The following is a 14,071-nucleotide window of genomic DNA, read 5'->3' as shown; positions in this document are numbered from 1 at the left end:
CAGTTTAGAATAAATAATTAGACCTAGTCAGTCAAAAAAGGAGGATAAGATATGGAGGCAAATAAAGATTTCAAAAGGGAATTCCTAAAAGATTCAGTTGTATTCCAAGTATCAGTTCAAGCAGCTGGGTGGGTATGGTGCCTTGAGCTCTGGGCTTGAAATCAGGAATATTTCAATTCAAATTTGGACCAAGTAACTTCAGCTTGGGACAGTGTGTAATTCTGTCTGCTTAATTTTCTTCATCTGTAAAGTGGGATAATAAAAGTACCTAATTCCCAGGAATGATGTGAGAATCAAATGAGATAATAATTGTAAAGAACTTAGCACAATACTAGGCACAGAGTATGGACTACATAAATGCTACTTATGATTGCAAAAGAAGAAGAAAAAGCAATTAAAAACTGAACATGGTTTCCCCTCCTTGCAGCATTTTAATTTTAGTTAATTCTAAAAGGCCATTTTAAAATTACCAGTTACATTATATCTTTTAAATAAAAATACATAATAACTAGAAAAAAGAACACAAAACAGTCAGAAACCTTAATAAAAACATTAAGTAATGTTCAAATATCAACCTGTACCAGTTATTTAAATTAAGGGAATATAAGACAACACTCACTTTCCCACCCCTCAAAAAAAAAAAAGCATGTCATAAAATGTCAGCCCCCCCTTTCTGTAAAATTGCCCGACTTCACTTTCCTAACACTAAACATTCGTCCAAGTATCTAAGAGAATGGATTCTTGTTTTGGTAGGATTTGGACTAGATAGTCTCTGAAGACCCTTCTAACCCTGAGACTGTGATAATGTTAATGTATATTCTACTGGATATGGGGAAGAGAAGCCAAAATACATGCTCATCGCTCAACTATGAGACTATAAAAAGGTTACTATAAATAAAAAGTTCACTGATGATGTCATAAAATAATAAAGCATATGGAGGGTTTCAATTTTCCCAAAATTAAGACAAAAACATAGTGGAATAGAATAGGAATAATGACTGAATAAACTAAATCAATATCTCTAAAAGAAGAAAAAAAGACATCAACGAGAAAAACATGTTCACTGCCTCAATATAAAATTACTGCTAGTTATAGGAGAGAGGTCTCTCTTATCAATCCGTTTTAGTTGACTGGCTCTCAGACCAAAACACAGCAGTCAGCAGCAGAGAAGCATCTCAAATCTGGTCAACATCTGGGGCAGAACAACTATGGAGAAAAAAGGAAAAAAGAAAATGCTTGCTGACAACTTGTCAAGATTATACCCTAGAAACTGCACTGCTGTCAGTCTACAATCAGTGCCTGTCTGTAATGAGAGACAGAAGCTACCCAGAACCAGAGGTTCTCTGTCAAAGGCTTTTTTGAACAGGCACAGATGAGAAACATAGAGTGTGATCTGGTCAGTATCACCATTACAAAGGCTGTCAAAATGACTCATTTTGTTGTTTTTATTCAGTTATTATGCTTCACAAACTGAAAATCACTCAAGGTAAACAGAAAAGAGGGAAAATTCCTTCACTCCCTGAAGTCAGCCAAAAGAAAGGGAACCGTTTCTGTTATTATTCACCTACCTGGAGCATGCCTTGTCCATTTCCTTCTATGGTACCTTCATAAGTTACGTGTAATCGAGTTAATTTTTTTTCACACCTACAATTAAAAAGATTTTCCTTTAAGTTGGTAAAAGAATTTTTCATTAAATACAAAGGACCTACTACCACGTTTTTGTCTTTTGTTTTTTTGGTTTTTTTTAAACAAGCCAAATTGTATATACGGAGAGATTCAATAAATCCCACATGATTTTCTCAGTGGCTCTATTTTCATTAGTTTGTTAATTATATTTTTCTTTTTGGTGAAAATGAAGGCAACAGAAATTCTGAACTACTGTATTCTTTTATTCATAAGGTTGTTAAATTGACTTACTGCCTTTAAGTTATCCAGAAAACATAATCATTCTCCTCTTTCACAAAGAGCAGTCACTGACATGTTTACCTACGCTGAATTTAAATTAAAACCACAGACGTTTTGAGTTCAGCCACATGTTAATATTTACTTTTTCTGGTTTCCATTTCTTTAGGAAACCATATGAATTATGATAAAGAAAAATAGACTACCTTAGCATAGGATATTAAAAAACCAAAGTACTGGATTGATGAAGAGAGGCACAGTATAATAAAAAGAGTCCAAGAATCACAGATCTAGATGCTGAGGGAGGAGACAGTGGATCCCTTGGACCTTTCATGTTTCTGTATCAGCAGGGGGACAGAGGTTCCTCCATGCCCCTAATCAGTCTGTGCTAATTTGTTATTTCTTAGTAAGTCTCTTGCTTAACTTTACACTAAGACAGCATAGTTTAACTTAAAGTAAAACCACTGGCCATTTAACTATTACTTTCTATTTCAAAAATGCTATTATTTTTCTTAAGTTATCCTCAGTTGAGTTCTTCTCTGGAAATAAGTATAATTTAGATAAAGATTATATCTTTATATCTATCTATATACATATCCACATATGACTATAAGTGATTGATATACAGCATTCACAGGAAAACTATTTTGTGTAATCTTTATAATGAACAGAGTTAAAAAATCATCACTATGAATTCATTTCTGGGAATTAATATACAAACTAAAATGCCACAAACATGAGTGAAATATCACAGCTTCACCTCTACTACACTCTTTGATCTAGTTTTGAAAATGAAATGCTTAGGCATGTTTCAATAAGCAAACTGACTCTCATGTTATAGAACTTTTCCAATCATTTTAATGATAACAATACTGTACCTCTGTGAAATACTTCCCTACATCCATAGAACATTATTTTTATATTTTAGCACAATACCTGGCACATAGTAGGCACTTAATAAATAATAAAAGACTGACAGGTTTATTGACTATTCTTCCCATGTAAGATATGAAAAGCCAGGTGCACGTGATCAGAGAAGCACAAGCAAATCTAAAGAAACCTCAGAAGTCATTTAGTTCAATCTGTTCATTTTCCAAATGAAAAAAAATGAGCTTTAGAGAAGGTTAATGGGCATATTCAACATCATTGTGACCTAGCATGGGACAGCATAAAGATTCAAATTCAGATCCTTAAAGTCAAGCCTCTCTCCACTGGGCTACAACAACTCTCCAGAAAATACTCCCATTATAACTTATGATAGTAAGACCAACTTTGGAGTGCTAGATTCATTTCTGGGAATGACATTTTAGAAATGACACTGATTAAATAATGAGCATCAAAGCAAATGAAGGTTCTCAAACAATTGTATTAATTCTGGGTGATTATTCTAGAGAAAACAAAGGGCAAGATCACAGAGGAGCCACCAAAACTTGAAAGGGCCATGACATGGTTGAATGATTCATATTTATATAGAACCTGGTGAGAAAGTTAGTATAAGTATTAGAATGTGTAGTCCGTGGGAAAACTCTGGGTGAGGTATAAGACCCTTCAACCCAGAGGGAACCTGTTGACAATGTCTGCTTCGGCTCCCCATCTCACCTAAGGGCTCTCGGCTTTCTGGAGAAGTCAGGAGGTGGTGACAACCTGTGTTGAGATTGAAGCAGAGTGATATCGGGTGGCACTCTATATACAATAGCAAGTTATTTATGTGGTCCCACATGCTCAGTGTTGTTGTTGTTGTTGTTTTTTAAACATTATAAAAAAGGGGAAAGCCCTTGAAATTAACAGACTCCACTTTCCTTGGGGAGTCCCGCCTCATCACTTTTCCACTAGGAAGGTAAATTTTAATAATCCCGGCATGGGGGCTCTAGAAAGCAATGATATGTTTTGTCATCCCAACTTGGGGGCTCTAGAAAGCAGGATTCAATATTTTAATAACCCCACCTTGGGGGGCTCTAGAAAGCAGGACTCAATATTTTACTCACCCAACTTGGGGGGCTCTAGAAAGCAGGACACAACAAGTATGCTCATTCTGATGATGAAAAAAACCAGATTTTGGACATGGTTGACTGTTCCTTGCCTAAGGACATTTATGGTGAAGCTTGAATTCCAATCTCTTACCTCTAAGTTGCATACTGCCCACAACACCAAGAGTGTCAAGTAGAAATGGATCTGAGCTGAATGTTCATTTAGGAACCATAAATAACATCTATGGGTATTGTATTTTTATTTATTTTGTTAAACATTTCCCAATTATGGGGGTATTCTGGGGAGTACCTGACACCTCTGCACTACACTGAGATGACTACAGAGCTATTGCAAAGAACAAAATGAGAAACAGACTTAGTAAGTAGAGATGGACTTTAGGCAAATACTACTATTTGGACTCTTACAGTTTACTACTATATAGAACTGCATGGTGTACAAAACAGTTCTAACAACTATAGAGTTATCACAAAATGATATATCCTGTTTTATCAAACATGTATGTGCATCTGTATACACAGTATGGTGGTCTAGCCTTTATCTTGAATACCATCATTAATGAAGAGTTTATATATATCCCCATGTACATATGCTTGTGTGTTTGTATCTAATTCAAAATATGAGAGGTTAGTAAGGCACAATTGCCCAAGAATCAGAAAGATACTGTGGTTTTGTGATTATGAACAAGTCACTTAACTTCAATACCTTAAACAACTTTCTAAGATGATACATTACAGAAAGTGCTGACCTGAATGGCAAAAGGAATTCCCTCACCTACAGCATATTCCCTGTACCAATCAAAGTCACAGATCAGTCCCTATTACTACCTATGAAATGACCAACCTTACATGATATGCATGTAAACACTATCAGTCAATCAATAAGCATTTATTAAGTGCCTATCATGTGCTAGGCACTGTGCTAAGTGCCCACCAAATACTGAAGATACAAAGAAAGGCAACAACATTTCCTGCCCTCAAGAAGCTTAAAACTAATAAGGGTGTGTGTGTGTGTGTGTGTGTGTGTACGTACACGTTTATGTATATATACACAACATACCTAGATGGGTGCAGTAGAGAGGTAGCTGGGACTAGAGTCGGAGAAGAGTTCAAATCTGATTTCTAACATTTAGTAGCTATGTGATAATTAGCAAAGTCATTTAATCTGCCTCAATTTGTTCAAATGTAAAATGTGTATTTATTTATAACCAATTGTTGTAAGGATCCAATGAGATATTTATAGAGAACTTAAATTAATATCTAGCACATATTAAGTTTTTAGTAAATGTTGGTACCTTCCTATATGTGTGTAAGTGTACATGTGCATACTCATGTACAATGAGCTATTTATCAACAAAGTATTCAAGTGGAAGCTAGAAATCATTTATCAGGAATGAAAAAGTTCTGTGCATTCAGTTGGAGACTGCATTAGATATTCTCTAAGGTCTTTTCAAATGCTATCACTAAATGCCTTACTTATTTTACTTAGCCTACCTTTTCCTGTAAGTTTATGTTTCCTCTACTTTATTAATCATTTCAACTACTCAATCACACCTGAGCAAAGTTCTCCATTTCAAACCAACTTCAGTGTCGCCACCTGCTGGCAAGAAGATTCCTAGCCCTTCAAGTGCCCCATCCTAGGGAGCTGTCCTCAAGCAGCTGCTAGTAGAAGCAATCCCCTTTCATTATACAATTCCAAACAGAATAAATAAGGACAATTACAATGACATGATAAAAAGCTAATTTTACAATGTAAATTTCAATGAATAAAAGTAGGTAATAGTGTGCTATGTAAACCAGAAGCATCAGCCCTGGCATCACAGTGACAACTATAGGACTAAGTAGAACAGGAAGTTTTAGCTCAATATTTAATGCCTATAGTTTTACACAGAACAGACATTAAGAGAGTAGCACTAGAAATACTTTATCATTAATGAAATTTTTCTTAAATTTTGGTTTATTCACATCTCCATGTCTGTATATGTAAATATTTTGCAATATTTATTTTAAATGATTTTACTCTCCAAATATAATTAGACCTCAGAACTCATTACCCTTAGCTCAATTCCAAACAAGAAGCCTCAGAATTTTAAATAGAAATTTGTTCCAGAGATGGAATTAAAACCAACAGGTAAGAGAAGTTACAAGGTGTTGTTGGTTCAAAAAAGGAAAAAGATTATAACTGGCCCAAATCAGAATGTGTGGCCTAATGAGAAAATAAATTCAGTGCTACTTGAACATATTCAAGCACAGGCATTATGGTTATTTTCCAAAGAAGTTAAAAAAGGGAATCCTCTCTTTTCTCTCCATCCTCCCATCCCAAGAGTATAAGCTTCTTGAGGGGAAGGATGATTTTTAACTGTCTTTATATTCTGAGATCTAAAGGTGCTTAATAAATGCTTCTTGAATTGAAATAAAAATAGTGTATATGAGACTAAAAAGATAACCTTCCAAATCTAACATTCCATAAATAAATTAATGCATTTTTTCTGCTAGGCAATCTAGGACAACCAAACATGAGTCAGATGGGTCCCTACTTTTAGGGATCTCACAGTTTATTATGGGAGACAACATTTATATATCTACAAACATATAAATCAAGGCTGAATGACCTAAATGCATGATAGCAACACAGGAGGGAGATATCACTTGTGATTGGAGAATTACAGAAGGCTGTTCATGGAGGAGAAGATATCTAACAACAGGTCTTGAGTTAGGAATTTGAAAAGAAAGAAAGAAAGCAGAGTTTATACTCCCACTGGGGATAATCATGTGAGCAAAGGTGGAGAAGTGTTAATTATAAAGTATTTACAGGAATGGTGAACAAGCTAGTTTAGTTGTATGGGAAGAGGAATTTTGGGAAAAATCTGAGAAGAAAGGTTAAGGACAAATAATGGAAGATCTTGAATAAAAACTTTAGTCTAAAGTAAATGGGAAGACAAGGTATTTTATTGAGGAAGTGACATGATCAGAATTCTACCTTAGCAAGGTTGACGTGAAAACAATATGAGGGATAAAGCAATAAGGAGAGTTAGCAATGGAAGCATTATGATTGCAACAGTCCAAGAAAGAGGCAATGATGTTTAAAGTTAGGTTATGTCACCTCAATTTGTTAGAGGGTGAAAGATACTATCAGAAATTGAATTCCAAATGGATTAATGGTTGGATGTGAGTGGGAAGGAGGGGGAGAAAAGGGACCATATAGCTATAAAATTCTGTAATTCTATGACAAGAAACTTTTTAGTCCATAAGATGCTATTGATATACATAGGCAATGTTCTTTACCTTTCCCATTCTGGAAAATCTTGAAGACTTTGTCTTGTAAATGTCACCAAGCCAGTAGGTTCTACAAAAGCAACAACAGAAAAAAAAAATGCAGATATATAAACATCCCACAAATTTCAACATATAAAAGTTTGTTTTTCAGATCATAAGTGGATTTAAAAATCATTATAGATCTGACCAGAAAAGCCAGAAACAGCAGAAATAAAATATGCTCTTCTCTTTCTAAAACTCCTTTCCACAATAAAAATTATGTATAGAAATACTATACAAAATAAAAAAAACAAATAAAATCAAGCAAAAAGAAGTCCTAACAATGGATTTTAATTAATTTCTTAATTAAATTGTATGTAAGCTGCAGTTTTTAAAGGATGCTTTCAGGTCAAGGCAGATAAATCAAAGGTTAAAATAATATGCAATCCTAATAGCTGAACAGGAATGCTGATGCATATCAAGAGGTTTGTAAGAAGAAAGAAAAAGAATTTATCCTAAAGGATCCAACAACTTCACAGGAAAGGGAAAAAAGAAACATTACTAATCTAGTAAGTGCTATTTTAAAAGAGATGCCCCTTTGGGTTTTAAGAAGTCATTTCTGAAAAATCAAGTAACAATCACAAATATATCATCTAGACTAAAGGTAATTAAATTGATTCAAAGAGTAGAATTAATAAGCCCAACCATTTCTAGTTATCTTCTGAATATTTTTTTTAAAAACAGTTTTTATAAAAGGAACTATGTCAGTAGCTACTAACTATAATGAAGACAGAACCCCAATAAAGGCTTACTAATTCCATTCCTAGTAAGCTTTCTCATTTAAAAAATTCTCAATCACCAGCAACAATATCTCAATAATCCTACATGAGTTGAATCGGAAAATTAAATTTGTGAACAGAGCTTTAAAAAAAAAAAAGTTTCTTTAGAAGCAATGTCATTCCTTTTTTAGATGAATGAATAAGCTTTAAATATTTATATCTACAAAGAGTAATATAGGTAATCAAACTTCAATTTCTGGATAAACAGCCTTTTTAGATACTAATACTGTTCTGTCATCTATTCTTCTCATTTAATGGATAAGAAATAATAAGTTGTAACTTCCTACATTAATACTAAGACAAAGAGAAACTAATAGCTCAATATAAACTGGCAAAGAGATAAGTCCAGAGAAAATCAGGAAGAATGGCCTTTCGACAATGTCACTGATGAAAGTACCAACAGAGATCACATAGTATCATAGATATCACATATACCATAGAGATCACAGGATCATATAAAATATACTATTTTCTCTAAACACTATATTTAATTATTCCAGTTTTTAAAATCACTATATATTACTACATTATATATTTTTAAATAATTGAATATGACAGGGGGCAGCTAGATAGTGCAGTGGACAGAACACCAGTCAGGACAACCTGAGTTCAAATCAACACTTAATACTTTCTAGCTGTATGACCCTGGGCAAGTCACTTAACCCCAATTGTCCCAGCAAAACAAACGAAGAATGAATGAATAAACAAATAACAGATAAATAAATAAATAGTTAAGTATGACATAAAACATTGAAACCAATGAAAATATTCTTTGATAATATATATTTTTAAATAATTGAATGTTGTATATTATATTCAATTATTTAAAAATGAATTAAATAAACCAATGAAGAGATATTCTTTGAGAAATGGAAAGTACTGCTAGATATTTTCATATGTCAAATTCATCATTGAGAGATAAGGGTTTAGTGGATAGTGGATTTTAATTTTAATGGATTTTAATTCTAATTAATAGTGGGAATTTGAGAAAGTTATATTCTTTCTGAACTCAGGTTTACCTGTAATATAGAATCTGCATCACTTCTGCCTACCTCAAAATTTATGAAAAAACACTATTTTTGTTGTTCAATCGTTTCAGTTGTATCCAATTCTTTGTGACCCCATTTTGGGATTTTCTTGACAAAGAGTGGTTTACCATTTCCTTCTCTAGCTCATTTTAAAGATGAAGGAATTGAGGCAAATGGTGTTAAATAACTTGCCCGGGTCATACAGCTAGTAGTGTCTGAGGCTAGATTTAAACCCACAAAAATGAGTCTTCGAAGCTTGGAACACTAATATTTTGTTGGTGGAACTGTTAACTATCTTGGAGAGCAATTTGGAACTATACTCAAAGAGCTATCAAACTGTGCATACTCTTTGATCCAGCAATGTCTCTATTGCATCTGTAACCCAAAGAGATCAGAAAAAAGGGGAAAAGGATCTACATGTGCAAAAATGTTTGTAGCAGCCCTTTTTGTAGTGGTAAGGAACTGGAAACTGAGTGAATGCCCATCAACTGGAGAATGGCTGAATAAGTTACGGAATATGAATGTTATGGAATATTATTGTTTTACAAGAAATGATGAGCAGGATGATTTCAGAAATGCCTGGAGAGATTTACATGAACTGATGTTAAATAGATTGAGTAGAACCAATAGAACACTATATACAGCAACAAGATTATGTGATGATCAATTCTGATGGATGTGTCTCAACATGTTTCAATAATGAGATGGTTCAGACCAATTTTAATGGATTTGTGATGGAGAGATCCATCTACATCCAGAGGGAGGACTATGGGGATTGAATGTGGATCACAACATAGTATTTTCACTTTCTGTTGTTGTTTCTTGGCTTGTTTTTTTTTTTTTTTCTCTTATTTTTTCCACTTTTCTACTGATTTTTTCTTGTGCAGCATGATAAATGTGGGAATACGGTGAGAACTGCACATGTTTAGCCTATATTAGATTACTTGATGTCCAGAGACAGGGAGAGAGGAAGAAAAATTTGTTACATAGTTTTTGCAAGGGTGAATGATGAAAATTATCTTTGCACGTATTTTGAAATAAAAAGATATTATTAAATTTTTAAAATTGTTCTAAATATTTCTATATACCATACAATCTACTTTCCTCATCCTGTTTTCTTCTTATAGCGGCATGACAGTTAAGAACAACTTAACTACAGATTCTACAAGAGATGTAATATATAATGAAAAGTTCTAAAGTTAATTAAATTAAACATTTAATTCTGAAATCCACAAATTTCTAAGGAGGAAATTAGTTCTATCTTATTAAATTCTGAATAGTGAAAACAATCTAGTTGGTAGGGTTCACTTTTTGAAAGTATTCACATTCTATAGTCCTAGAAAAAGAAATTTTAGGGTTTCCCCCCCAAATTACTTGAAATGTTAAAGACTAATAACTCCTTTTGGAAGGACCATAATTTGCTCAATGTCCCTAAATTTAGAATTATTTAATTATAGAAACAGGATTTATTTTACTCAGATTTAGAAAAGCAGAAAAATGTGTTTCTCAGAGATGAAATAAGGCTGAATCAGATATTTCCAAGATATGGAGGATTCTCAAATAGAAGAACTTCTCTCTTTATCAAGGCAAGTCAGTTTCTTCCTAGAACACTAGACTAGTTAAAGAATTTGTCTGAGGTCACAGAATCAGTGTGTGGTCAGAGATGGAATTTTTAAAAAATTAAATATGATTGGAGGACTCTAGGAAAATGGCAGTATAGACCAGAAAATTTCAAGCTCTCTAGGTTTTCCCCACAAACAGATCAAATTTTTATTTCAGGGAGAACATAGACTGGTGAAAAACAAAGAACAAGAGTCCTCTTAGGACAACCCAAGATGACTTAAAGAAATCCCCTGGCCAGGGATTAAATCCCTCCATAGAAACAGGGGAGCCCTGGGGCTAGCTGGGTTTGGCTGGAGCCTTAGCCCCAATCCAAGTAACTTTCACCTCCCACACAGCATGGGGAATTAAGAGTCCTGGAAGATTGAGAAAATGCCAGACACAGCCATGCTACAGAGACTTGGCCCTGGCAGAGAAGGAGCCAGTACACCCAAGAGTGCAGAAGTAAGGGGGCAGACACTTGCAGGAGGGGGGAGTTTGGGGTTTAGATCAGAAGGGAGAACTGAAGTAAAGCTAGAGGCACCTTTGGGTGGACCGGCAAAGAAGAACCTGAATAGAGAAACTATGAGAATAAGGAAGATTGGGGTTCATCTTCAGAAGAGCACAATGAAGGCAAAAACAAAACAAAACAAACAAACCAACAAAAAACAAAGCTTCCTCTACCCTAATGAGTAATGTTAAATGGTTCTCTGTCCAGAGAACTCAAAAAAGACTTTAAAAAATCAAGATTGATGCAAAACCAAAAACTAAATAAATAAATGAGTTGATTAATACATAAAAAAATCATCCAAGAAAAAACAAGATTATGGGTGGGGAGGGGACCGAGGGAAGAAAAGTTAACCAACTAGAAAAGGAAATAGAGTCTTTCAAATGAAAATAGATTTGAAAATTAGATTTGGGAAAGAGGAAGCCAGTGAAGCTAAAAGAGACAAAGAAATAAGAAAACAGAATATAAAGAATGAAAAAAAGGAACAGAATGTGAAACATCTTTTAAGAAAAATGACAGATCTAGAAAACAGAACAAGAAGAAACAACATAAGAATAATTAGATTACCTGAAAGCTGTGACTAAAAAAATAATTTTGACATAATAATGCAAGAAATAATTCAAAAAAAATTGTTCTAGAGTGATAGAAAAGGAAGGGAAAATAGAAATAGAAAAAATCCACCAATCACGACCTCAAAAAGATCTTTTGTAGAAAACACATAGAAATACTATTGCCAAATTTTGAAACCCGTATATCAAAGTGAAAATTTTGCAAAAAAACAAGAAAAAAAACAATTCAATATGCTGGAGTTACAATTAAAATTGTGCAGGATTTTATCAGCAGCCACAATAAAAGACCACAGGTCTTGGGATATCTACTGGCAATCAAAATAACTAGGCCTATGGTCAAAAATATCATATTCAGCAATATTATCTATAATACTGAACAATAACAAAAAAAGGGCATTCAACAAACTTGCAGATTTTCAGACTTTGTCTCAATCAAACCCAAACTTAATAAAAAATTTAACATATTATAAAGCCAACATCAAAGATTAATTTCAAGTAACTCTACATGGACAAAATGTTTGTGTTATGCATATTTAAGATTGATATCAGCAGCTCAAAAGAAAGTTTAGTATGATCTAATTCTAAAAAGACAATACTCTCTTGGAAAATAGTAAAAATGTTATACAAATGAGGGTGCTGAGGAAAAAGCAATATAAAGGCATTAAAGGGGGGAGGAGGGCTTGTAGTTTTGAAAATCTTCATATCAGGAATAGGTTAAATAGGAAGGGAAAAGGATAATGTGGAGCATAGAAGTATGTGTAGATTTATGGTAATAGGACAAGATAGATAGATTAATGGGTAAGGGATAATAAAAGATAAGATGAGGTATAGGAAGGTGTTGAGACTAATAGAAGTGGGACTATACAGAACAATTGAAACAGGATAAAAAGGGAAGGAAAAGGTGGGGGGTGGGAGAATATGAGAGACCTGAAAGGCAAATTAAGCAGCAGAATTAAATTAGAAGAGTTAGCAGAGATAGGAAATAAGAGCTATAAACAAATAATACAACAAGGATCAGGAGTAAAATTTATCAGAAAAAAAAAGTACTGCTAATAATCAATGATCTTAGACAAAGTCAAACTTAATTTCAATCAAGAAAGAAATCTACATTATATGTCAGCCATACTAACATTGTTTTAGATGCATGTTTGCACAGGGGGAAAATGTGTGTGTGTGTATGTGTGTGTAAAGGGCTGAAACTCTGAATAGGTGCACTGGAATCAGATAACAGAGCACTTAAGGCTAATTACCGATTGGACAATACTCTATTAGCATATGCTTGAAAAATGGTCCTTCTCACTATTCTGTGCTGGCTTGAGGAATTAGGAGGTGGAGTAAGACAAGTCAAGGTCACTTTGACTGTGGACAAGGAGAAGAGAGGAGGTTGTGGAGAGTTCGTGGAGTTTTCATCCATGTTCTTTACTTATCCCCCTAAAGTCCAAGAACTTTTGCTTATCCTGACTTCTGCTGATTCTAAGGCATCCAGGGTGCTAATCTGGACTGTGTGTGTGTGTGTGTGTGTGTGTGTGTGTGTGTGCATGCGCGCGCGTGCGCACATGTATGTATGTATATACAGATATATGTATATGTGGGTCTGTGAGTGGGTGTAAATATATATGAGGGTGGATGTGAGGGTGGGGGTGTATATAGACTCCCATCCCCATCCCCATTCCTACTTCTTTCTCTTTCTATATAAAACTTAACTGTAAGCTTCTTGGGGAAAGTAGAGGTAATGAAAAGGGGAAAAAAGAATAAAGTAAAAACTGTACAGCAGAGAACAAAAGAATAATCTACAAGGAAGTAAAGAAAAGATAATCACTCATAAATATAATTTCTACTATTATAATATATGCTTTCCTGAAATGAAAATTTATTGTTACATATCTTGAAATCCCCCTGCAATGTTCTGCTGCGCACATAACAATATTTTGCTTTGTTTTTTATTTTCCTTTTTTTACCTTTTTCTATTGTTTTTTCCTTATTCTATTAATAAAAAGTCTACAATTAGGATTGGAAAAATATCTTTAAAAATTTAAATATATTTTATTTCATTTTCAGGTATGACTTCTCTTCTCTTATACAACCTTAGCCCCAATTGAGAAAGCAAAAAAAACAAAATCCATTATAAATATATCTAATCAAGCAAAACAAATGTCTGTATTAGCCTTGTCCAAAAACAAAAATAGAAAACAAGCCTCAATCTGTACTCAATCCATCTCTATTTGGAGGTGGGTAGCATGTTTCATCAAGAGACTTCTGGAATTGTGATTGGTCACTGTGTCAATTAGAATTCCCAAGTCTTTCAGAGTTGATTGTCCTTATGATATTGTTTGCTATTGTAAAAACTATTCTCCTGATTTTTTGCTCATTTCCCTTTGTATTAGTT

At 33.9% G+C, this 14,071-nt stretch overlaps 1 protein-coding gene across 2 annotated transcripts in view; it reads right to left on the bottom strand.

Moving 5' to 3' along the window:
• Window positions 1–14,071, bottom strand: part of PARG (poly(ADP-ribose) glycohydrolase) — a 116,987-nt gene that overhangs the window by 39,026 nt on the left and 63,890 nt on the right. For both annotated transcript variants that reach the window (XM_023494628.2, XM_012540194.3), the window contains 2 exons: window positions 7,173–7,233; window positions 1,569–1,644 (listed from right to left, as the gene is read on the bottom strand). In XM_023494628.2, the coding sequence (XP_023350396.1) occupies window positions 1,569–1,644; window positions 7,173–7,233 (137 nt within the window). The remainder of the gene's footprint in view (window positions 1–1,568; window positions 1,645–7,172; window positions 7,234–14,071) is intronic.

This window comes from Sarcophilus harrisii, chromosome 2, assembly GCF_902635505.1.
Source record: "Sarcophilus harrisii chromosome 2, mSarHar1.11, whole genome shotgun sequence".
NCBI lineage: Eukaryota > Metazoa > Chordata > Mammalia > Dasyuromorphia > Dasyuridae > Sarcophilus > Sarcophilus harrisii.
The sequence above is the reverse complement of the archived record's forward strand: the minus strand, read 5'-3'. Positions and strand labels throughout refer to the sequence as shown.